Below are 18,609 nucleotides of genomic sequence, written 5' to 3'. Positions count from 1 at the left end.
CAGGTGAATAATAGCACACATGATGGGTAACCCCAGGCCAAGAATGTTTCCTGGGTTGCACCTAGTGGCTTTGCCACTCCTAGTTTTGTTTGCCTATAACTTCACTGCAAAGGCTGTGTTTTGCGTTACCTCTACCAAAAACAGCACTATAACAATTACCTCATGTTACACTGAAAGGCTGTACGATAATTTGTTCCTGCATCCATTCCTGCTATATTTTATTTAAAATGGAAGAAAAGCTTCATTTTGTTAGTGGGTTTCCACAACAGCAAGATGAACACCCTCTCTAGTTTTGCCTCACCCTTATGCCACTGCTGCAGTACCAGCAAATGCTCACCTCTCTGCAGCAGAGTGGCAGGCACTGAGGGCCAGATGTTTGATCCTAAGGACACAGAGAGGAAGGCATGCTCCTTCCTCCGAGTACCTTTTCACCAGCAACCAAGCCAAGGGATTGCAAATGCCTGCCCAATGTTTTCTGGGCCCATTACAGGAGCCCAGCTGGCGGGAGAGCTGCTGCGCTTGGGCAGCAGTGACAGAAAAGGTAAGGCTGTTGTACACAGGCTGCTGGTTCGTGTGCTTTGTGCTTTTGGAGCTGTTCTCTGGTGATTATCAGTGGTAACCTGGGCTTTCTGCTGTGTCTCCACGGGCAGGGTGCAGCACCAGAACGAGCCCATCCGTGTTGCTACAGGCACGGGGTCCCGCTGGAGCAGGTGGCTGCGCTCGCTCAACATCCCGCTCCCCTCCGACTTCTACTGAGGGCCACGCCTGACACTGAGGGCCACAAAAGGCTTCTGCTGAACTGCAAGGTGATTTGAATTTCCAAGGAAAGGTCTAAGAGCCCCAGGGTATTTGCTGTACCTGCTGATCCTCTTTTTGGCCTCTTTTATCTTTCAGATGTCTTAAGCTGAGGAAGTGCATCTCTAACAACTCTTAGAAGAATGAAGGACCACTCTTACACAACCTTTCATCTTTGCTCCCTCTCCCTTTTTTTTTCAAATGTGAAAGACTATGTTTAAAACAAAGCCCAATCAACAGAAATAAATGTAAATAGGTGTACAAAAAGCTGTATAAAAGTTAAATATTTAATTATTGAAATATGGCAAAAGCAGAATTTTTAGAAAATAAAAGTCTTTTTTTTCTTTCTCTAGTTCTGCTGTGTTATTTTGAGAAATCCCCCTCATGTGAAAGGGGAGCCAGCAGATCATGCCAGCCATTTGGCTTGGGCACTGCTGAGAAACCCTCAGGCTGAGTCTCCATCAGCTGGGGGCCAAATGCACTGTTTGTATTTATGTGTGGAGGAGCACTGAAGGCAAAAGTTTTAAGTTAAGAAAGAACCTTTGAGATGATTACAGCTTTATTTACTGAAACACTACCATCCCCCATGCTTCTCCTGGGTTGTCAGAAAGCTCAGAAAAGTAGCCTACATTATTATGGAAGCTACTAAAGGAAGGAAAAGCTGGATCTGACATGAAAGAATTCAAAACTTTTAGATAAGTATCAAAAATTCAGATTCTCTGGTGAAATGGAGCGTAGTAGCCTAAATGAGAACTGCAATATAAGAATCTGTGTGACTGTAAGTTCATATTCAAAATTACCCATTCCATTATATCAGGCATAATTCAGAAAGGAGAAGGCAGAAGTTTGATGTATACCAGGTGATGGGAAATGATCCCTGGATTCAAAGAGTACACTGCAACCTTAGGCATTCCTGCAACAGACTTTGAGTGGGGAAGGATGCCCAGGGTCTCTGTTTTTGTCTTTCCCTGCTACAGGTAATAATATACTCCTAGTTCTCCTAGTGAAACTGAGGCCTGCAATAAAAAAAGCCCACAAATCACAAACTGTGATGGAGAAGAGAACAGGAACATAACTGTGTGATGAGAGCTAATAGCAGGTTAGTTATCAGAGAAATTACCAGCTAATCCCAACTAGTGGAACTTATGCAGTGCTCCAAAGGTAGGCAAAATATTCAAAGATCCCTGTCAACCTGAGCTCTTCTGCACCCAGCTCAGCTATGTTTTTAGCCACAGCTGATTTCCTAAGATTCAGAGAAAGATGAGTGCCCTTGCTTTTCTTAAAACAAAGGTATGGACCACCAGGTCCACCATACTAACAAGTACCAGCAGCTGGGCTTCCTTACAGGGGTGGCAGCAGAGGTGACAACCCAACAGAGACATCTCAGCCATTGGTCCTTCATGACTGAGGTGTCCTGGTACTTACCAGGGGTTCTTCTTGCAAGCTCTGCTCTGTTCTGCACAACAATGCAGGGTCTCCCACCCTGTTTGAAGGCCATGCCTTGCACCTCCTAACTTTGAACCTAACTTTACCCTTTGCTGATACCAGCAACTCAAATAACACTACGCTTTACCGAATGTTTACCTCCATGAACAGATATCTTCACCTGTCTGTGCATTTTCATTTCACCAGGCTATGCAGGCTGAGGTCTTCAAATATCTGTCATGCTGTTTCTTGTTCTCCTTGATTTTTAATGAGTTATTTGAGGATGGTGGCACCATATGTCATGTAATGTTAGAGCTATTTGACATAGTAATTAAGAATAAAAATTTGTGTCTGAAACAAAACTGGAGTGGTGCTTGCACACATTTACCTGTATAGAGATGGAAACACTGAGTATATTTTCACCAATTCCTGACCAACGTTCTTTGAACTCTTTAGAAATACATTTCCAAAAAATTTACAAAATTTTAAAGTTTATGATTGTGGGTTTTTGACCAGAGGTGTTTGCTTGAGTTTGTTGTTGATGTTTTTTATAATTGAAAGTTTTTCCTGAATTTTCTGCAGTGTATTTAGCCAGTTCATGTTTTTCTCTTAAAGGAAATATTGATATTCTCTTAAAGAAAATACTGACTTGGAAACAAAACTTAAAACTGTTTATGAACTTTTCAATTTTGAGTGAATGCTATCGTGTGTTTATACTTAAATCTAATTGTTTTCACTTTAAGTGGATAAAAACAATGTCATTCATCTAATTTTAAAGGAATTGTATTGTTTGGTTTCAGCTGAGATAAAATACATATATCAAGTATAGAACTATATGAGAACTCCAAATGTGTAATCCATGGCTTGTAAAGTCTGAATAAACAGCTCATACTCTCTGCAGCAGATTGAGGAGTCAATGCTCAGTCCTTGTCAATAGTCCATACATATGTACATATTCCCTTTGGAGCCATCTCAGTTCTTGAGAGATTATTTGAATTTACATCTGTAATTTAACGAAATGGTAAATTGTGAGATATCCTTAATGAGACACTGCCTGATATTTCTGATGGAAAATATTTTAGAATATAGAAATTGTTGGCTGCAGTATGTGAATTCATCCCTGCTCTTAGATGTGGAAACACATCTATACGTACAGTGATCTATTACAATCTCATGTGTGATTTGCAGATCACTTCATAAAGGTAAATACAATTTTTCCTGCCATTAGGGAAATTTTTTATAAATTGTGAAAAGTTAGGCTGTTGTATTAGACAAAAACCTGGGTAAAACTGTGTAATGCTCAAAAGAATCAAGATGGATTTAACTGCAGCTGTCCTCAAAATCAGTATGTCTCATACCAGTATTTATTGCATGGTTTACTGAAGCAAATGGTTAAGATCACAGGAGTGTAAATCCAGCTTCATATTCTGAGTGGATGGAAAAAACTGCAACTCAGCTCATCAGCTAATCCTAAGCTTTAAAGTATTTTTGAGTGAGAATGTTTAAGTCAGAAATGTCAAAGGTCATGTAAGAACTAATGTGTTAACCATAGACTAAAATATTTGTCTGAGCTTTTCCACCTGTGACATTATCTTCTTTTTTTTTTTTTTTTTTCAGTCTGGATTACCCAGATGGCATTATTACGAATGGAGTACTAGTGGTAAAGTACATATTTATTGTGATCTTTCTTGTGTCTGAATAACAAATATTCATGTTTCTAACTCTGGAAACTTTGAGCTGTGTCCCAAACCCAGTACTGCCGCCTACTTTCTTCTATAAATGATAGGCTCAGAACTATCAGGAGTTAATGAAGAAAGTGTTACAATGCTCATAAAAATAGTTCCATATGTTAATACACTCATTATTTTGAATAGGGCTTATCTTCTTTGCTTAATTGTCTCTCTAAGTTCAAGCAGTTCATGAGTTGTTTCTCTTTATCTCTTTATTTCAGTTTTGGAAAGAAATACCATATCATTATTGTCCTCGTGTTATCTGAAGACATAGTAATAGATAATAATTGTCTTGCTCATTGATCAACCAGAGGGGTTGGTTGGGAACAGTATGAATCACTTGCAATGGCATTTACACTTCTCTCAATCATCATTCATCCTCTCTTGCTGCAGGCACGTGAGGTTTCCTGTTTGGAGGTTAGAGTGGATACAGGGAAGCTGAAGCAGCAATCCACAAGTGAGGTTATTGCTTCATTAGCCTATTGTTCTTGTGTTGTGATTCAGCCATTATATCAGATGTTGAAAAAAATTAATAATCCGTTGTGTACATTGCTCTATCTGTGTCATATAATACTTAGTTTTGCCATGCCCCACCTTGCAGAAAGATTGTATCATTCAAAATTCAAGTTAATCAAGTGCTTAGTTATGAGGAAAATTTTAAACTGATGCAAAAATAGAGCCAGGTATACTAGACTGAAAAACTTGGAAAAATGAGGTTAGTTCTTTTTATTTATTGTTTGTTCAAAACAATTTTTTTCTAAGTGGGATCTTTAAAAATTATCTCATAAGTAATATGTAGGAATCTTATCCCTTTGGTGCCTTAACAAAAAAAATAAACCTAAGTTTAAATGCAAAGTTGTATCAAAGGGGTCTTGGCAAATTGCAGGGAAGCTCTCTGCTACCATAGACTCACCAAAACAGTACTTTGTCTATAAAATGTAACTCTAACAAATACAACAGGATTCTTCACTAGTTTTTAAGTTGATTTAAATGAACTGTAGCTTGTGTAATGCCATTCCTGGGGGAAAATCTCAAAACCTCATGACTGTTCTGAGTTAATTTGTGAATGGAAAATTGACTTCTATGAAGAAAATGGTGGCAATGACTAAGTTGCATTATAGGAAGTTTCAGACTGAGATGTAACAGAGGAAGGAAAGGTTAGTGACCTAAAATTATATGTCTCTTGGCCCTGATCTTGCAGGAGAACAGCATATGACCTCTCTGTAAACATAAAGGCTTTTCTGTACAAGAAACTCAGCCTGCTGCTTGTTTCAGTTTTGTGATGTGGGGGCACATGCCAAGTAGCCTGATTGAGTTGTGGGTTTATAGATTTATTTGTGAGTCTTAATATTATAAAATGTTTACTATGAACCAGAACAGACTGACATCAAATAAATGACTTTTATGCAGCATGAATAATCCAAAATGCCTCTGACACTCCTCTAAATCCAAATCTTGGTTTAATTTATTCATGGAAAGCATCTAACAAATAGAAAGCTATAGTATTTTAAAAATCTCTGAATTCTGTACATTGATTATTTATGTAGATTCACCAAGATATTTTAGCTCAGTTTTCAGTCTGTTTTTGCCACCTGAAGTCTACTTAGTCATTGTGGTGTAAGGAAAATTCAACAAAAAGTGAAAATTGGGTTTTTTAATTAGTTATGTTTGTTTGCTTGTAATATTTAAAATTCTGCTTGTTCCTTGCCTCTCGGCTTAGACCCAGAGCTTACATTTACAGTGAAAGGATCACATGAAGGAAGCCAGAAGATTTTGCTGGACTCTGGCCCCAGCCTTCATATAATCATATTTCACTGCATCATAAATGAGCAGACAAGACTGGATATCATATTACCAGAAGAGGTAAGTTCTCCTTCTGTTTGTTATTATTACTCAAATGAAATTAGAACAAAATATTAATAGAACCAGTAAACTGAACTAGGTTTCTGAGTGGAGAAGTTCAAGAGATGATAAACCTTTTATGTGTTTTGCTTTTTTACATTTTTTCAGCTGACTGATGGAAATGAAACAGAGAAACCTGGGGTCCTTTCTTTTCCCCTGAATTCACTCCCTTTACAGAAGGAAATAACACTAGAAGAGGTGAGTGCTGTGAACCTTTTTAAATACGTAATTTAAAATATCCTTAATATTGTCGTGTTAGAAATAAAGTTACCAAGTAAACAAAATCACTGTATGAAATTATACAGCTATTCATTAGAAATGTTAACAAAATTTAAGGTTGCTATATTCAACTTTGAGGAAGAACATGTTAACAATAATTTTAATAATACAACAGTCATTGCAAACCTGCATCCTACTGTTAGAATTAAGTGGTTTCAAGGAACAAGGAATTACTGTAAAATGTACATTTGTTCAAAACCACATTTTTTTTTTTTTATATTAGGGTGATACAAGCGAAGAACTGAAAAAAGACCCATCCAGATTATGAGCTTAATTCAGATTTTAGTTTGTCTTAATAATGATATCAGGGGTGCTTTTGTGAGTTTTTTTTTTTTTTTTTTTTTTTTTTTTTTTTTAATTTGATAAGGTAACTTTTTTCATTCTTGTTGCCCCTTCTAAATGTGCAAACTGGGAAGTGGTGTAAACATGCAAGCTTGTGGCACACTACCTGCCCCAAACACATACAGGCCTATTAGAGAAGCGAAAATTTGATTCCAGGGCAGGGAGTGAGGCTTTGGTTAATTGTATAAAAATAATGTCCTTAGCCATGTGATTTATTATTTGAGAACCACCTCTCTTGGTCAGAGCATTGCCCGAGCTTGAAGGGAAGGAATGTTTTAAAATTTGGTAGTAATTACCTTTACCTTTCTCATTTTCCAGGATAATTCATTTCACTTGTGCTTGACAGCAAGAAAATGGTAAGATAGCCTCTTTTAGTCCTGGCCCCCAGGACTGCTGTAAACTAGTTCTGTAGGCTTTTTCTGTGATAGGTGCAGAGATGAACACGTACTGTGTGAGTGCTGTGCTCACTGGTGCCCAAGGTAAGTGCAAGTCTGCTGCACTTACAGCACTGTGCATTCTGCAGGAGTCTGTGAGCCTTCATTCAGAGTAAATTCGTTGGTTTTATGCCTTTTGTTCTCACACATGAATAAAACTGTACCATTCACTTATTATTTTATTCCCCATTTATGCCAATTGTCAGATGTGCACATGGGGTGAAATAACCTTTAGCAGTCTCTAACTTTGCCAAATCACCAAAACAAACATAGGGTAGCCTGGCTTCTGCCCCTTCTGCTTCACTGGGCAGAATGGGAGCTGAGACCTGACCAGCTGCACCTCTGCCAACCCACTTGCAGGGACAGAATTGCACCAGTGAAAGGTAAAATTGAAGACGGTGACATTTTATGGTAGAGCTGAAAACTTCCTATGGTTCACAGCCCCCCCATCTCATCCCTGTGTGGGATGAGATACAGAAAGAAAGTGTGTGGGTTTTCACAGCACAAGAAAACTTTGTGTAAATGGAGAGCTACCTGTACAACCTCAGCCCATAACAAATATCTGACTTGTACATTTAACAGGCACACATATAGAAAGAGAGCAAGAAAAAAATGTTAATCTACTGCTCAAAGAGTTGGGTTTTTTGTAAGGTAAATCATTTGACCTTATTTTCTTTTCAAAATTACACTGTGTGATAAATCAAATTTGCTGGAGAAGAAAGGTTAGCAGCATTAATCCTTGAAGCATTCATATTTGTGAAATATTGGTGAAAATTATTTTCAGGACAGAGTTTGCAGCCACCAGAGGGTGATGTGATCCAAAAGATTTGGTCAATATTTAGTGTTATTCTCAGTAATAAGTGTATTTATGTTGCTGTAGGCACATAACATTAGCTGCAATTTGATTGGATTTACACCTTTTTTTCTGAATTTTCTTTTGCTTGTGCTTCACATTTTTCAAAGGACAAAATTTCATGTGTCTGCGCATGTGAAAAAGAAAGTGATGGATATTCTTGTATTATTACAGGACGAAGCTTGTGAATACTTATCTAGGAATATGTTCAGGACACAGGTGAAAGGCTGCAATTCCCAAGACTGAGCTGGGGGTGATGTTTGCCCTGCAGTTCAAGCTTCATCACATAACTCATTAGAACTCTGACTTTAAATGCTGTTAGTGGATTGTCAAAACCCGAGAACAAGTGATAATGTCATCACTTGAATTTTCCAGGATGTCATAGTGATAAACAGGAATGGGTGCAGAAAAAAATACTTCTGAATTTACTCCTTTTGGTGGTCTTTCCCTGACTTGTGTGTCTTGTCTTTTTGTCCGTGTTCACAAGAGATCTACAGTACCTTGGAAACTCCTCTTCATCCACACTGCTGTTTCTTGCTGGCAGTAGAAATGGGGTGGTTTTGTTTTCCTTCTTTCCTTTATCAATACGCAGACTTGGAAATAACTTATTTTACAGATGATTTTTTTTATTACCTGCCCTACAGATCTTGAAATCAGCTATAAATGATGTGTGCATTGATTTGTCCCATTGTCTGTTCCAGCTCAGGAGACCTGGATGTGCGCTTGGGATTTAGCCTGTGCAGGGAGGAGCAGAACTTCCTGCGGAAAAGGAAGAAATATGTTGCTGCTGCTCTGAAAAAGATTCTTAATTTGGAAGAGGATCTGAAAGAGCATGAGGCAAGCCAATGCAATCCCTGGTAGCAACTGCTCTTGGGGGATCAAGGCCTGGCTTACAAATTCAAACAACAAATAAAATCCCAGTGTAATTAGTCCTGCTGGTGTGGGCCAGGCATGGTCACCTAGGGCAAGGCATGAGCAAGAGAAGCAGTGGGCTTTTCATGTAGCAGAGTGAGGGAGGAAGGATAATGTCTTTATGGAGCCAAAAACTTCTCAGCAGCTCCTCAAACAGCCCATTCCTGTTTATTCTGGATATTGCTCATGGATCTCAGGAGAAAAGTTTATAGTGGGCAGACATGGAACATCTGGGCAATGCTGCTTGCAAAATAGAGGGCCTTAACGTAGAGACGAGGTGGTGGCCACGGCATGTGTGTAAAGGGCGTTGAGGAGGAAAGAAAAATTTTCACAGACATCTGAATGAAAATTCTTGGAGTGGTTTCTGCAGCAAAATTAGCTGTATTGTTGGGAAAATTGAGGGATAGAATAAAGCTATCAGTCTGGCAAAGAAGAGTGGATCTTATAGTATCACTGAGTTGTTGATGAAATAGCTGTTTGTAAGTTTAGCTGTATCACTCTAGACACTGTTCCTGCCCTGTAATTGGGTCATAAGCTTTGCAACTGCTGATGCCTAACTGGGTTGCTGACAATCAGAAAAGTACACACATACCAACAGAAAGAACACTCTTCAGCTGACAGTTAAAAAAAAAGAGTGCTGTGGAAAATATGATTCAAAAATATTAATTTGGATTTCAGGACAGAGAATAATACAGGAAACAAAGTTTTCAACAAAGCTGAAAAGAACATTTTCAACCATTTTTACAAGCTGTCTGAGAGGTTCCTCACACACAGAAAACTCTTTTCTGAAAGGCCTAATTACTGTGGCTCTCCTATTCATGTGTTTAACTTCAGAAATATGGGAAAATATCCCCTCTACTTTATTAGCTGACTTATATTTGAACTGAAAAAAAAAATCATTAGTATTTTAACTTATAAAAAAATAGGTTAGAAAATGTAAACCCCAGAATATAATTTCTGGAGTTTATTCTGACTTTAGCTAATATTATGAGATTTTCCTCATTATTTTATAAAATTTTCTATATTTAAAAAGAGTTTAGGGTACGAAGAACATCTGTTTTCTCACTTTTCTGACCTTTTGTTTTTTTTCATAGAGGAGGAGAATTATTTCCTTCAGGCTCTATTCATTGACTTTGGAACACAGATTCCTTTATCAAATTAGAAGCTAATACTTGAAAGGTATAAATAGACATTTTCCATGGGGTGTGTAAGCATCCACACTCTGGTTGCTAACGGAAGCAGAGGGTGTACTAGATCAGGAAAAGATAAGGAGAAGAATAGTCTGTCTCTTCAATTACACTTGGCTCATGGAGGGGGAAACCCTATCAATGACTGTGCTTCAGGACATAAAGTAATTGATGGCCGGGGGCCAGGAAGACTTTGGCTATTGTGTGGTCTGGCTGATTACAGGGTGCTGCGCATTCCTGTGTGACACTGGTCATTGTTAGAGGCAGAATCACGGATCCCTAACCTGCACCAGTGTGGTAAATCCTGTGTGTTTTCTGTCACAGCTGCTAATAATACACTTTGAGAAAAATTCCAGGGTGGTGAGGTTGATTTCCAGTTGTATGTTAAGTAAACACCTTCTCACCCCATCAGAGAGGGTAAGACATAAGCCTTCCTCCTTGCAGCAGTCAGGTGGTGGCAAACAAACCTTCTGCAGCAATCACATCCTTTCCATCCCAAGTAGCATCCCTGCTTGTATCAATGCCTGTGACCTGTTATCTGATTTCTGCAGTAAGGGCTGTTTGTGTCTAACTCATGCACAGCTTTTGCTCCTTCTGCCTTGCTGTGTTGACCAGGTGCCAGTGGTGGCCATCACAACAACCGGGGGCGGAACGCGATCCCTCACAGCGATGTATGGCAGCCTGCTGGGCCTCCAGAAACTCAACCTCTTGGACTGCATTTCCTACATCGGGGGCTTATCGGGTACCACATGGTGAGAGGGATGCAAACAAGCTTTTTCAATATGTTGACTCTGTACAATACTGTTAGCTTATATGGCACTTAGCAAGGCAAAAGCATTTCTATTCTGCCCACTCTCTGTCCACCTGGAGCAAGGAAGCAAAACATACTGAGTAAGACATCAATCATCACACTCATCAACTGCTTTTGTCAGCTCGCTGACTCGGTCTGTGCCTAATATCTTCATCTAAATGCTCTATTCCCTTTTCATATTATATCAGTTGTACCTTAGACTAAATACAATAAATTTGTCTTTAGACTGGAAATTGAAGAAAGATGGGAAGAAGAATTTATGCCTGCCATTTGCTGGTTATTCTCACTTCCATTTTGGATTTACAGTGCATCTCCCTCTGGTAAAAGATGTATTTGGGGCTAGAGGAATTAATATTGTCACAAAAGGCCAACCAATGATATCAAGTTACTGACCTTGGAGAGACTGCAGATACAGTGGCTTGTTGTGAAGTGCTCTCTTCTCCCAGTGGGCACAGAGCAGATGATGCCATAGTTAAAATAACTGAAGTATTTAATCAAATAGGTTCTAGGTACCCCACTCCTCTACACCTGTTTGGAAGTGGAGAGTTTTTTTTTCACTGAGTTATGGGTCACTTTTATGTAAGTCCAAACCTCAATGGTAGGTTTTTCTTTTAACTTCTCTGTATATATGTGGAGATCTGAATCTACCTGTGTTATGATTTCAAGGGGACAAGTAAGAATGGTCATACAAGGACATGCCCAAAACTGCCAAGTTTTCTTGGTGGCAGAAGTCATTAGCAGATATATGGGAACAAATGCAGGACCAGAGCAGAGTAGTAGTGACTGCTCCCTAGAATACTCCCTACCTTCCAAGAAATAGATTAGATGAATACTTGTGGAACCTTTGAATTTGAAAGCCTTGGGTCTTGGTTTCTTTTCTCCCTTGAATTTCAAGGTAATTCTTGAGCCCATTTTAAAACATCCAAACCAGGAAAACTTGGAGGTTTTGTTTGCTCCTGAAATGAGTGTTTTTTAAGTGTGAACCCCATAAGAATTAAGAAACAGGCAAATAGGTTGCACATCTGTTTTCTGAAAGCAAACCACAGCATTATGCCTCTTTCATTATTTTCTACTAACATTTCTTCAGGACCATGGCAAACTTATATGAAGATGCTAATTGGTCACAAAAATATCTGGAGGATGCAATCAAGGAAGCTCGCAAGCAAGTAACCAAATCCAAGATCTGCTGTTTTTCTTTGGATTGTCTGAAGTACTATTACAATGACCTGATGGAGAGGACTAAAGAAGGACATAACACTTCTTTCATAGACCTTTGGGGTCTCGTCATTGAATCCATGCTACATGATAAGGTATTGCTCCTTTCTTTCACATAATTGCAGAGCTTCTAGAGCTACAGTGGAGAAGAAAATAAATCCCGCATGTCATTCACTAATACTGATGCAAATAATTAGTTTAGCAGTTGATTAAATATGATATATTCAGTTCCATTATTAAAACACTGCTCTAGATTTAAAGAGAGCTTGACCTTGAACTGAAGGAGCCATGTCATACCAGTTAAAGGCGTTCTTTCCCCTTAAACAGAGAAGTATCCTGAGAAAAAGTATTTCAAATTGTAAATAAATCATTTTGGACATAAAATGTTCTGACTATAAGAGGCACTTAAAATTTGAATTAATTTGCTTCTCCAGCATAAATTATGATATGCATTTATAAAGTGACCTAGGTATAGACTGCATATGGTTCACATGGTGAGAAAGACCATTTTCTAAATATGGTACCCAGTTTTAAGAAGTTTTGTTAATTTAAAAATAGTGTATCTTAAACAGTTTCCTTCTGGTTGAAGTTTATACAATAAAGTTTTAAATTGTCATGTGCAATAGCATATATTCTTGAATATGTATATATTTGCAGAATATCTTAAAATTCTTTTCTAAGACCTAGCCAAGGAAAGAACTTTACCTTTCACTTAGCTGCATGATTTTTCCTGGAACTGGTTTCTTGTTGGTTTTGTTTTTTTTTTTTTTCCTGACTGAATCTACAATCAACTTCTCTGCATATCTCAAAATCTGAGAACCCATATAGGGTGTAGCTGCTTCTTATGGGATACTTGCCAAGTTTGGAATATCCCATGACAGATATTTTGGAACAATCCAGTTACCTGGGAATGGAAAGGAGAACTTAGATAAGGCTGGATAGGGCTGACAATTCATATTATATTATTTGAAATGCAAGTTGTTTTACACCTCATTCCATTTACCCTTTTAAATCAAAACCAGAAAGATGAGCACAGACTCTCGGACCAGCGTCAGGCAGTGGATAATGGCCAGAACCCATTGCCCATCTATGTGGCCATCAACCTCAAGTCCAACTATAGTGCCCAGGCATTCAGAGGTAATGGTTATGATCTACATTTCTTAACAAATTTATAATTTAAATGGTCTAAACTAAGATGATGTGGATATAAACAGCTTTAATAATGCAATTGTATTTTCATTTTAATTGCAAATAAACCCTGCTCAAAAGTCAATAAATTTTCAGATTATAGTGGCCAAAACTAAAAAAAAAATAAAAAATTCAAGACGTCAAAGTCACAATTTATCCTATCATAAAAGCCTTGGAATGAAACAAATTCTTATATGGTTCCATTTGGTCTTATTTTGAACAATTAAAGAAAAGGTTTTGAATTTTTGGGACCAATGTCAGGTAAATCACTATTTCCTCTATTAGTTTGCACAGCATTTAACATGAGCAGCTAAGAACATGACACCAAGTGAATGCAAAGCTCTCTGTCCCTAGAGCTCTAAAGGCAACGAGTTATGCATGAGCAACACATATTTTGGGGTAAGATTAAGTCTGTTAAGGGAATGCCTGTGGTTTCATTCAGACCACGGCTTTTTTTTCTGGAGGTTGCTCTGTCACAGCCTGGAACTGCCCTGCCTCAGTGTGGAAGGACCTCATGGCATCAGTACTGTCGGCAATACAGATACAGCCATGGCTGGTGAATGGCATGCTGTGAACTAGCCAGTGTCTTTCTCATTGGGTTTGCTTCCTGGAACTCTTCTGTTTAGTATCATCTAACATGTTGTCTAACATGTTGCCTTTTCATGGTCTGGCTGTTGTTGCCATAGAGTGGCTAGAGTTCACTCCTTATGAAGTTGGTCTGCTGAAGTATGGAGCATCTATTCGTGCAGAGCACTTTGGAAGTCAATTCTTTATGGGAAGGATGGTGAAGAAGCTCTCAGAGACCCGGATCTGCTATATGCAAGGTGAATGTTGCCTTGGGGAAAGGTGGTCTACTGGAGAGAGCTGGTAAGGGTGAGCACATGGTCTGTGGTGGACATCACTGGGAATACACCGGCAGACAGGTTGAGCAGGTGTGAGTTTGCACTAGCAAGGATGTACTCATGAAGTATGCCCACAAAGGCATCTGTACAGACAGAAAGGAAGTATCCAATGGGAAGAACTGAAGGTATGTATCAATTAAGATTCTTCCGAGGCCACTCCATCAATCAGCTTCTATTCCTCTTTCCTGTTATAGGCATGTGGAGTAGTATATTTTCCATAGATGTGATGTATGTCTGGAATTTGGCTGCTGATTCAGAAGATTTCTGGTGCAGATGGACCAGAGACAGAGTAAAAGATATAGGTGAGATTTTAAATTTTTTTGCACCACTGGTATATATTGTTTATGTTTTGTGAAGATGTCTAATGCATAAAGAAATGCTGTCAGAGAGTAAAAGATGAGGAAAGAAAAGCAGAGATGACAACTAAGAATTTTTTTCTGCTTCATTTAAAACTAAATTGCTCTTCTTTGGAAAAGTTGTGTAAAAGCTGTACCTTTTCCTGAAGGTCATATAGACACAAAACCAGTCTCTTTCAGATGTATAGAAATCATGTTGTATCAAAAACACATCTTGAGATTGATAAATTAGGATATGGTTCTCCTTGGCCAGTAATAACATGGTAGAGAAATGGCTCTTGCAGAGGGCTGATTTCTCCACTGAACTACCCACGGGGAAATCTTGCTCTTGCTGTTAATTGCATAGGGAACCTGTAGTGACTGGTCTCCTAATTTACTTGATGCTGAGGCTGGGTGACACTCACATGCATTTTGAAGGTGTCCTGTTGACAGGTCTCCTGTATATTTTGAGACTGCTCTCTCTCCTCCACCACACGCTACAGTAGAGGTGGGCATCATTTGAGGCAGCTTAGAGTGGAAGGTGATCCTTGCTGCCTGGCAGCCTGCTGCCTGCAGGTAGCTGGTCATTTAATTCACTGTCTAATGCTGAATTTTATTTGGTGGCATAGACCTTAAGGGCTTATAATGATGTTTGATTAACTTTGGAGTGGGGGAAGATGATACCTGTCGTTATTAGTCACTCAATTTTTCAAAATACTAGTCATTTCAGAAAATTATCCTAAACTTAAAATGTCTTCTTTCCATCTTGCAGCAGAAGAACCCTTTCTGTCTGTGAATCCCTATGAAGTAGACACATGTCTTTTCACTCCCTCGAGTGTCTTCTCCTCCACTCTGCGAGATGTCTTAACAGGACGCCCAACCATTGCACAGTATCCCAATTTTATCAGAGGCTTCCAGCTGCATAACAAGTACTTGGAGAGTGAAGGATTTTCTACCTGGAAAGGCACAGTAAACCAGCATGCTTTTCAGTAATATTCTAAGAAGGTTTAGGTTTAAGAACTCACTTAGGATTTCCAACAAAGAGCTGTGACTGACTTCTGAAATGCCACTTCTCCCTTTAAAAATGGAAAACATGAAAGCCAGATTTGAACAGCATTTCAGTTTTGGTGAGGGGTGTTGAAGAGCAAAATTATACCTGCCTGTCTGGGGATTATGTTCCTGTGGATAAAGTGAGCTCAGCCTAAGACAGCACGAGAGATCACCCCTCTAGGGCTGAAGCAGCATGAGGTGCTCAGGAAGGGGGAGGGAAAAAACAGTAGCATGTCACTTACTCCTGTAAATAAGTACAGCTAGAGTGAGGACAAAATTCTTGATTATTTCTTCTTTACCTTCCTTCAGAGGAGAAATCCATTCTTGCGTTTTATTTGTAGTAATGAGAAATAATTTTGTTTCAGACACAGTGATAGACTCCTTCCCAAATAAACTGATGGAAACAGCAGACAGTGACCTCTCCCTGGTTGATACTGGCTTTTTCATTAATACCAGCTACCCACCACTTTTGAGATCAAACAGGGAGGTCGATGTTCTCCTGCATTTGAATTACAGCGGAGGGTCCCAAACACTGGTAAGAAAAGCCATGATATCTGAAATCGTTTTCCTTCATGTCCTTTTGGTCTCTGACAATTGTCAGTACTGGAATGTGAATTACATTATTATTATTATATCTAATTTATTATTTAGATCATTAGGCAATTGATTTCTCAGTAACTAAGAAGGATATTAGAAGATGATGATGGATATAGGCATTTCAAAATCATCAAGATCTTCACTGCAGTGGATCCAATAGCTTTTAAAAACTGATGGATTATATTCTGGATTATATTATAAACTGATGGAATAGTCTGAAACTCTTCTACTGATATTGGTTATCCTTGTACTGAACAAACTACAAAGGCAATGGAAAGTCCTGAAAATATTTTAACAGACTAAATGAGAAAACTTGTCTTGGCCTTTATGTCTCATACCAGTCCTATGGAAATGTAGCAGCTAATGCCAGATTGATTCATAATTTGAAATAATATAATAGTGTTGCATGTATAATGATAATAATACAAAAACAAACATAGGTTTATAGTAAATATAACTGTTAAAGTTTTTTTATGAGGTCACAAGATATGTTGATAAGTGTATTTATTAATAGGGAGTCATTATCAAGGAACACCAATTATGCAGAGAACAGAAAGACTGGGAAAGTGGTAAATAATGAAGAATTCAAGACAATGATGAAGACTAATCTGGACTGATGTGTTTCTTCACCATTCTTGTAGTTTCTTTTCCTTCCCCTTCTGCACCTCTTTCAATGGGATCATAAATCAGATCTGTGGGTTTTGGATTAATTTTCAAGTTCAGAGACAGTGACTGCTTTCTTGTTTTGCCTAAAGCAGTGTGGAAAATAAGATAAGCTGCAATGTCTGGTGTGGTTATGATTGTTTCCATCTGAAATTTAATATCTTGCCAGAGGGAGAGTCAAACCTTGGGATATTCATTTTAGCTGCTGCAGTTTAAAATATCCAGGTCTCTGTATTACTTTTCATTGTTTGTAATAATTTTATATATATTTTTTTCTTTCATCCAGCCTCTGGATCAGATTGCGAAGTACTTCTCAGAGCAAGAAATTCCATTTCCCAAAATTGAGATAAGTGAGGAAGATAGGGAAAACTTGAAGGAGTGCTATGTGTTTGAAAAGGCTGACAGTCCACAAGCTCCAACAGTGCTTTTCTTTCCCCTAGTAAATGACACTTACAAGAAATATAAAGCTCCTGGTGAGTCATCTGTGATAGTAATTTTAATAAAAAGTTGTTTTCCTAGTGAATTCTTTCAATTTCATATCTAATGTGTCTGTCACTGTCATCTCTGACCTTTCCAATGCCAGCATGGGTCTCATTACTGAAAAAAATAACTGCTCTTTCTCAGGACATCTGAACTATATGAACTACAGAATCTTTCTTAAAGCACAGGCACTTATTTCACAAGAACTACTAGAGGTAGTATGAAAGCAAAAATTCTGATACTTCTACACCTTGAGGGGTAGGTTCTGAAAACAAGATGTTTTTCTCTACAGACATGGACTTGTCATGCACTGCTGTTTGCAAAGACAAGGAATAACCTTCTGATGGTTTTGGTGTGAAACCCATTCATTCAAGTTTTTTTTCACATATTTAAAAGTAATCTCTGAGATTGAGGTTTGAGTGGGCAGAGATCTTTGATTTTAATTGAATTATGTCCTCTGTCTGAGTGCAATTATTTCTCCTGATCTTTCAGTGAGGTGGCTATTATTTTGTCTAGTATAAGAGTATCTGGTTTCCTTTTTGCTTGTGCTTTTCTAGCTGGGAAAAAAAGTCTATGTTGTCCCAGCAGTGGTCTAGCATTGCTGCTGCTAATGTTCTTCTAACTTCGAGCTGTTTGAGTGATGTAAATGTCAAATGATGTAAAATCATATTTGGACAGAGGCTTGATCCAGAGGCTGAAGAATACAGTGCTACTAGCACAGTACTTTTACTTGCCTCTGGCAAATTATATCTTTCCTTCCAAGTCTCCCTTTTTTACCTGTGATTATGTAAATACTGATAGGAGCCACATACTGCAATAAAACCTTCTTGGTGCATCTCCCTGTGGTTTGTCCCCTTAGGTGTGGAAAGGAGTCCTGAAGAGATGGCTGAAGGCAAAGTTGATGTCTCCAGCATCCTCTCCCCATTTACAACAAGAGAGGTGTGTTTCAGTGAAGAGAATTTTGACAAACTGGTGAAACTGACAGATTACAACATCCTGAACAATGAGAAGTTGATTATTCAGGCCTTGCGCTTGGCCGTGGCACGGAGGAAGCAGAGGAATTTTTAGCCACCACACACTACCTTCAGTCTTTCATGTGGTATTTCTTGGGTTGTCTGTGTTTTGGTGAGGTCAAGATGTTTGATTCTTGTCAGTGATACTTGCAGTGGAAATCACATCATCCTAAGGACATTCTGGACTCCACCTTATTTACATGGCTCTTCAGAAAAACAGATTGGAATTTACCAGTGGTTTAATCAAAAACAAACTTCAAAGCAGTAAATTTGTTTTTAGTTTTTTTACCAAGTTACATTACTAATTGTTACATATATTCAATATAAATTATTATAATGTTGTGGAAGATAATAATTAATTATGTGGCCTATTATAATTTGTATCAAAAGAGTATTTATATGGTGTGTTTTCTGTGTGGCAGGGCAACAATCCCTTGAATTGTAATTTTTTTGTAAATAACTAATTAATTGGGCTGGTCTTGCTTATTTAATTATT

At 38.3% G+C, this 18,609-nt stretch overlaps 1 protein-coding gene across 1 annotated transcript in view; it reads left to right on the top strand.

The window, feature by feature from the left end:
- LOC131559333 (cytosolic phospholipase A2 epsilon-like) overlaps positions 1-18,301 on the top strand; it is a 32,086-nt gene extending 13,785 nt beyond the window's left edge. Inside the window, exons 7-21 of the mRNA XM_058807663.1 lie at positions 3,838-3,880; positions 4,344-4,407; positions 5,671-5,813; positions 5,961-6,050; positions 6,792-6,829; positions 8,462-8,597; positions 10,475-10,611; positions 11,758-11,980; positions 12,908-13,022; positions 13,760-13,897; positions 14,170-14,277; positions 15,083-15,274; positions 15,726-15,895; positions 16,907-17,093; positions 17,960-18,301. Of these exons, the coding sequence (XP_058663646.1) occupies positions 3,838-3,880; positions 4,344-4,407; positions 5,671-5,813; positions 5,961-6,050; positions 6,792-6,829; positions 8,462-8,597; positions 10,475-10,611; positions 11,758-11,980; positions 12,908-13,022; positions 13,760-13,897; positions 14,170-14,277; positions 15,083-15,274; positions 15,726-15,895; positions 16,907-17,093; positions 17,960-18,168 (1,993 nt within the window). The 3' untranslated portion in view covers positions 18,169-18,301. The remainder of the gene's footprint in view (positions 1-3,837; positions 3,881-4,343; positions 4,408-5,670; positions 5,814-5,960; positions 6,051-6,791; positions 6,830-8,461; positions 8,598-10,474; positions 10,612-11,757; positions 11,981-12,907; positions 13,023-13,759; positions 13,898-14,169; positions 14,278-15,082; positions 15,275-15,725; positions 15,896-16,906; positions 17,094-17,959) is intronic.
- Positions 18,302-18,609: the final 308 nt, after the last annotated feature.

This window comes from Ammospiza caudacuta, chromosome 6 (assembly GCF_027887145.1).
Source record: "Ammospiza caudacuta isolate bAmmCau1 chromosome 6, bAmmCau1.pri, whole genome shotgun sequence".
Taxonomy (NCBI): Eukaryota; Metazoa; Chordata; class Aves; order Passeriformes; family Passerellidae; genus Ammospiza; species Ammospiza caudacuta.
This window is presented reverse-complemented; position numbering and strand designations above follow the sequence as displayed.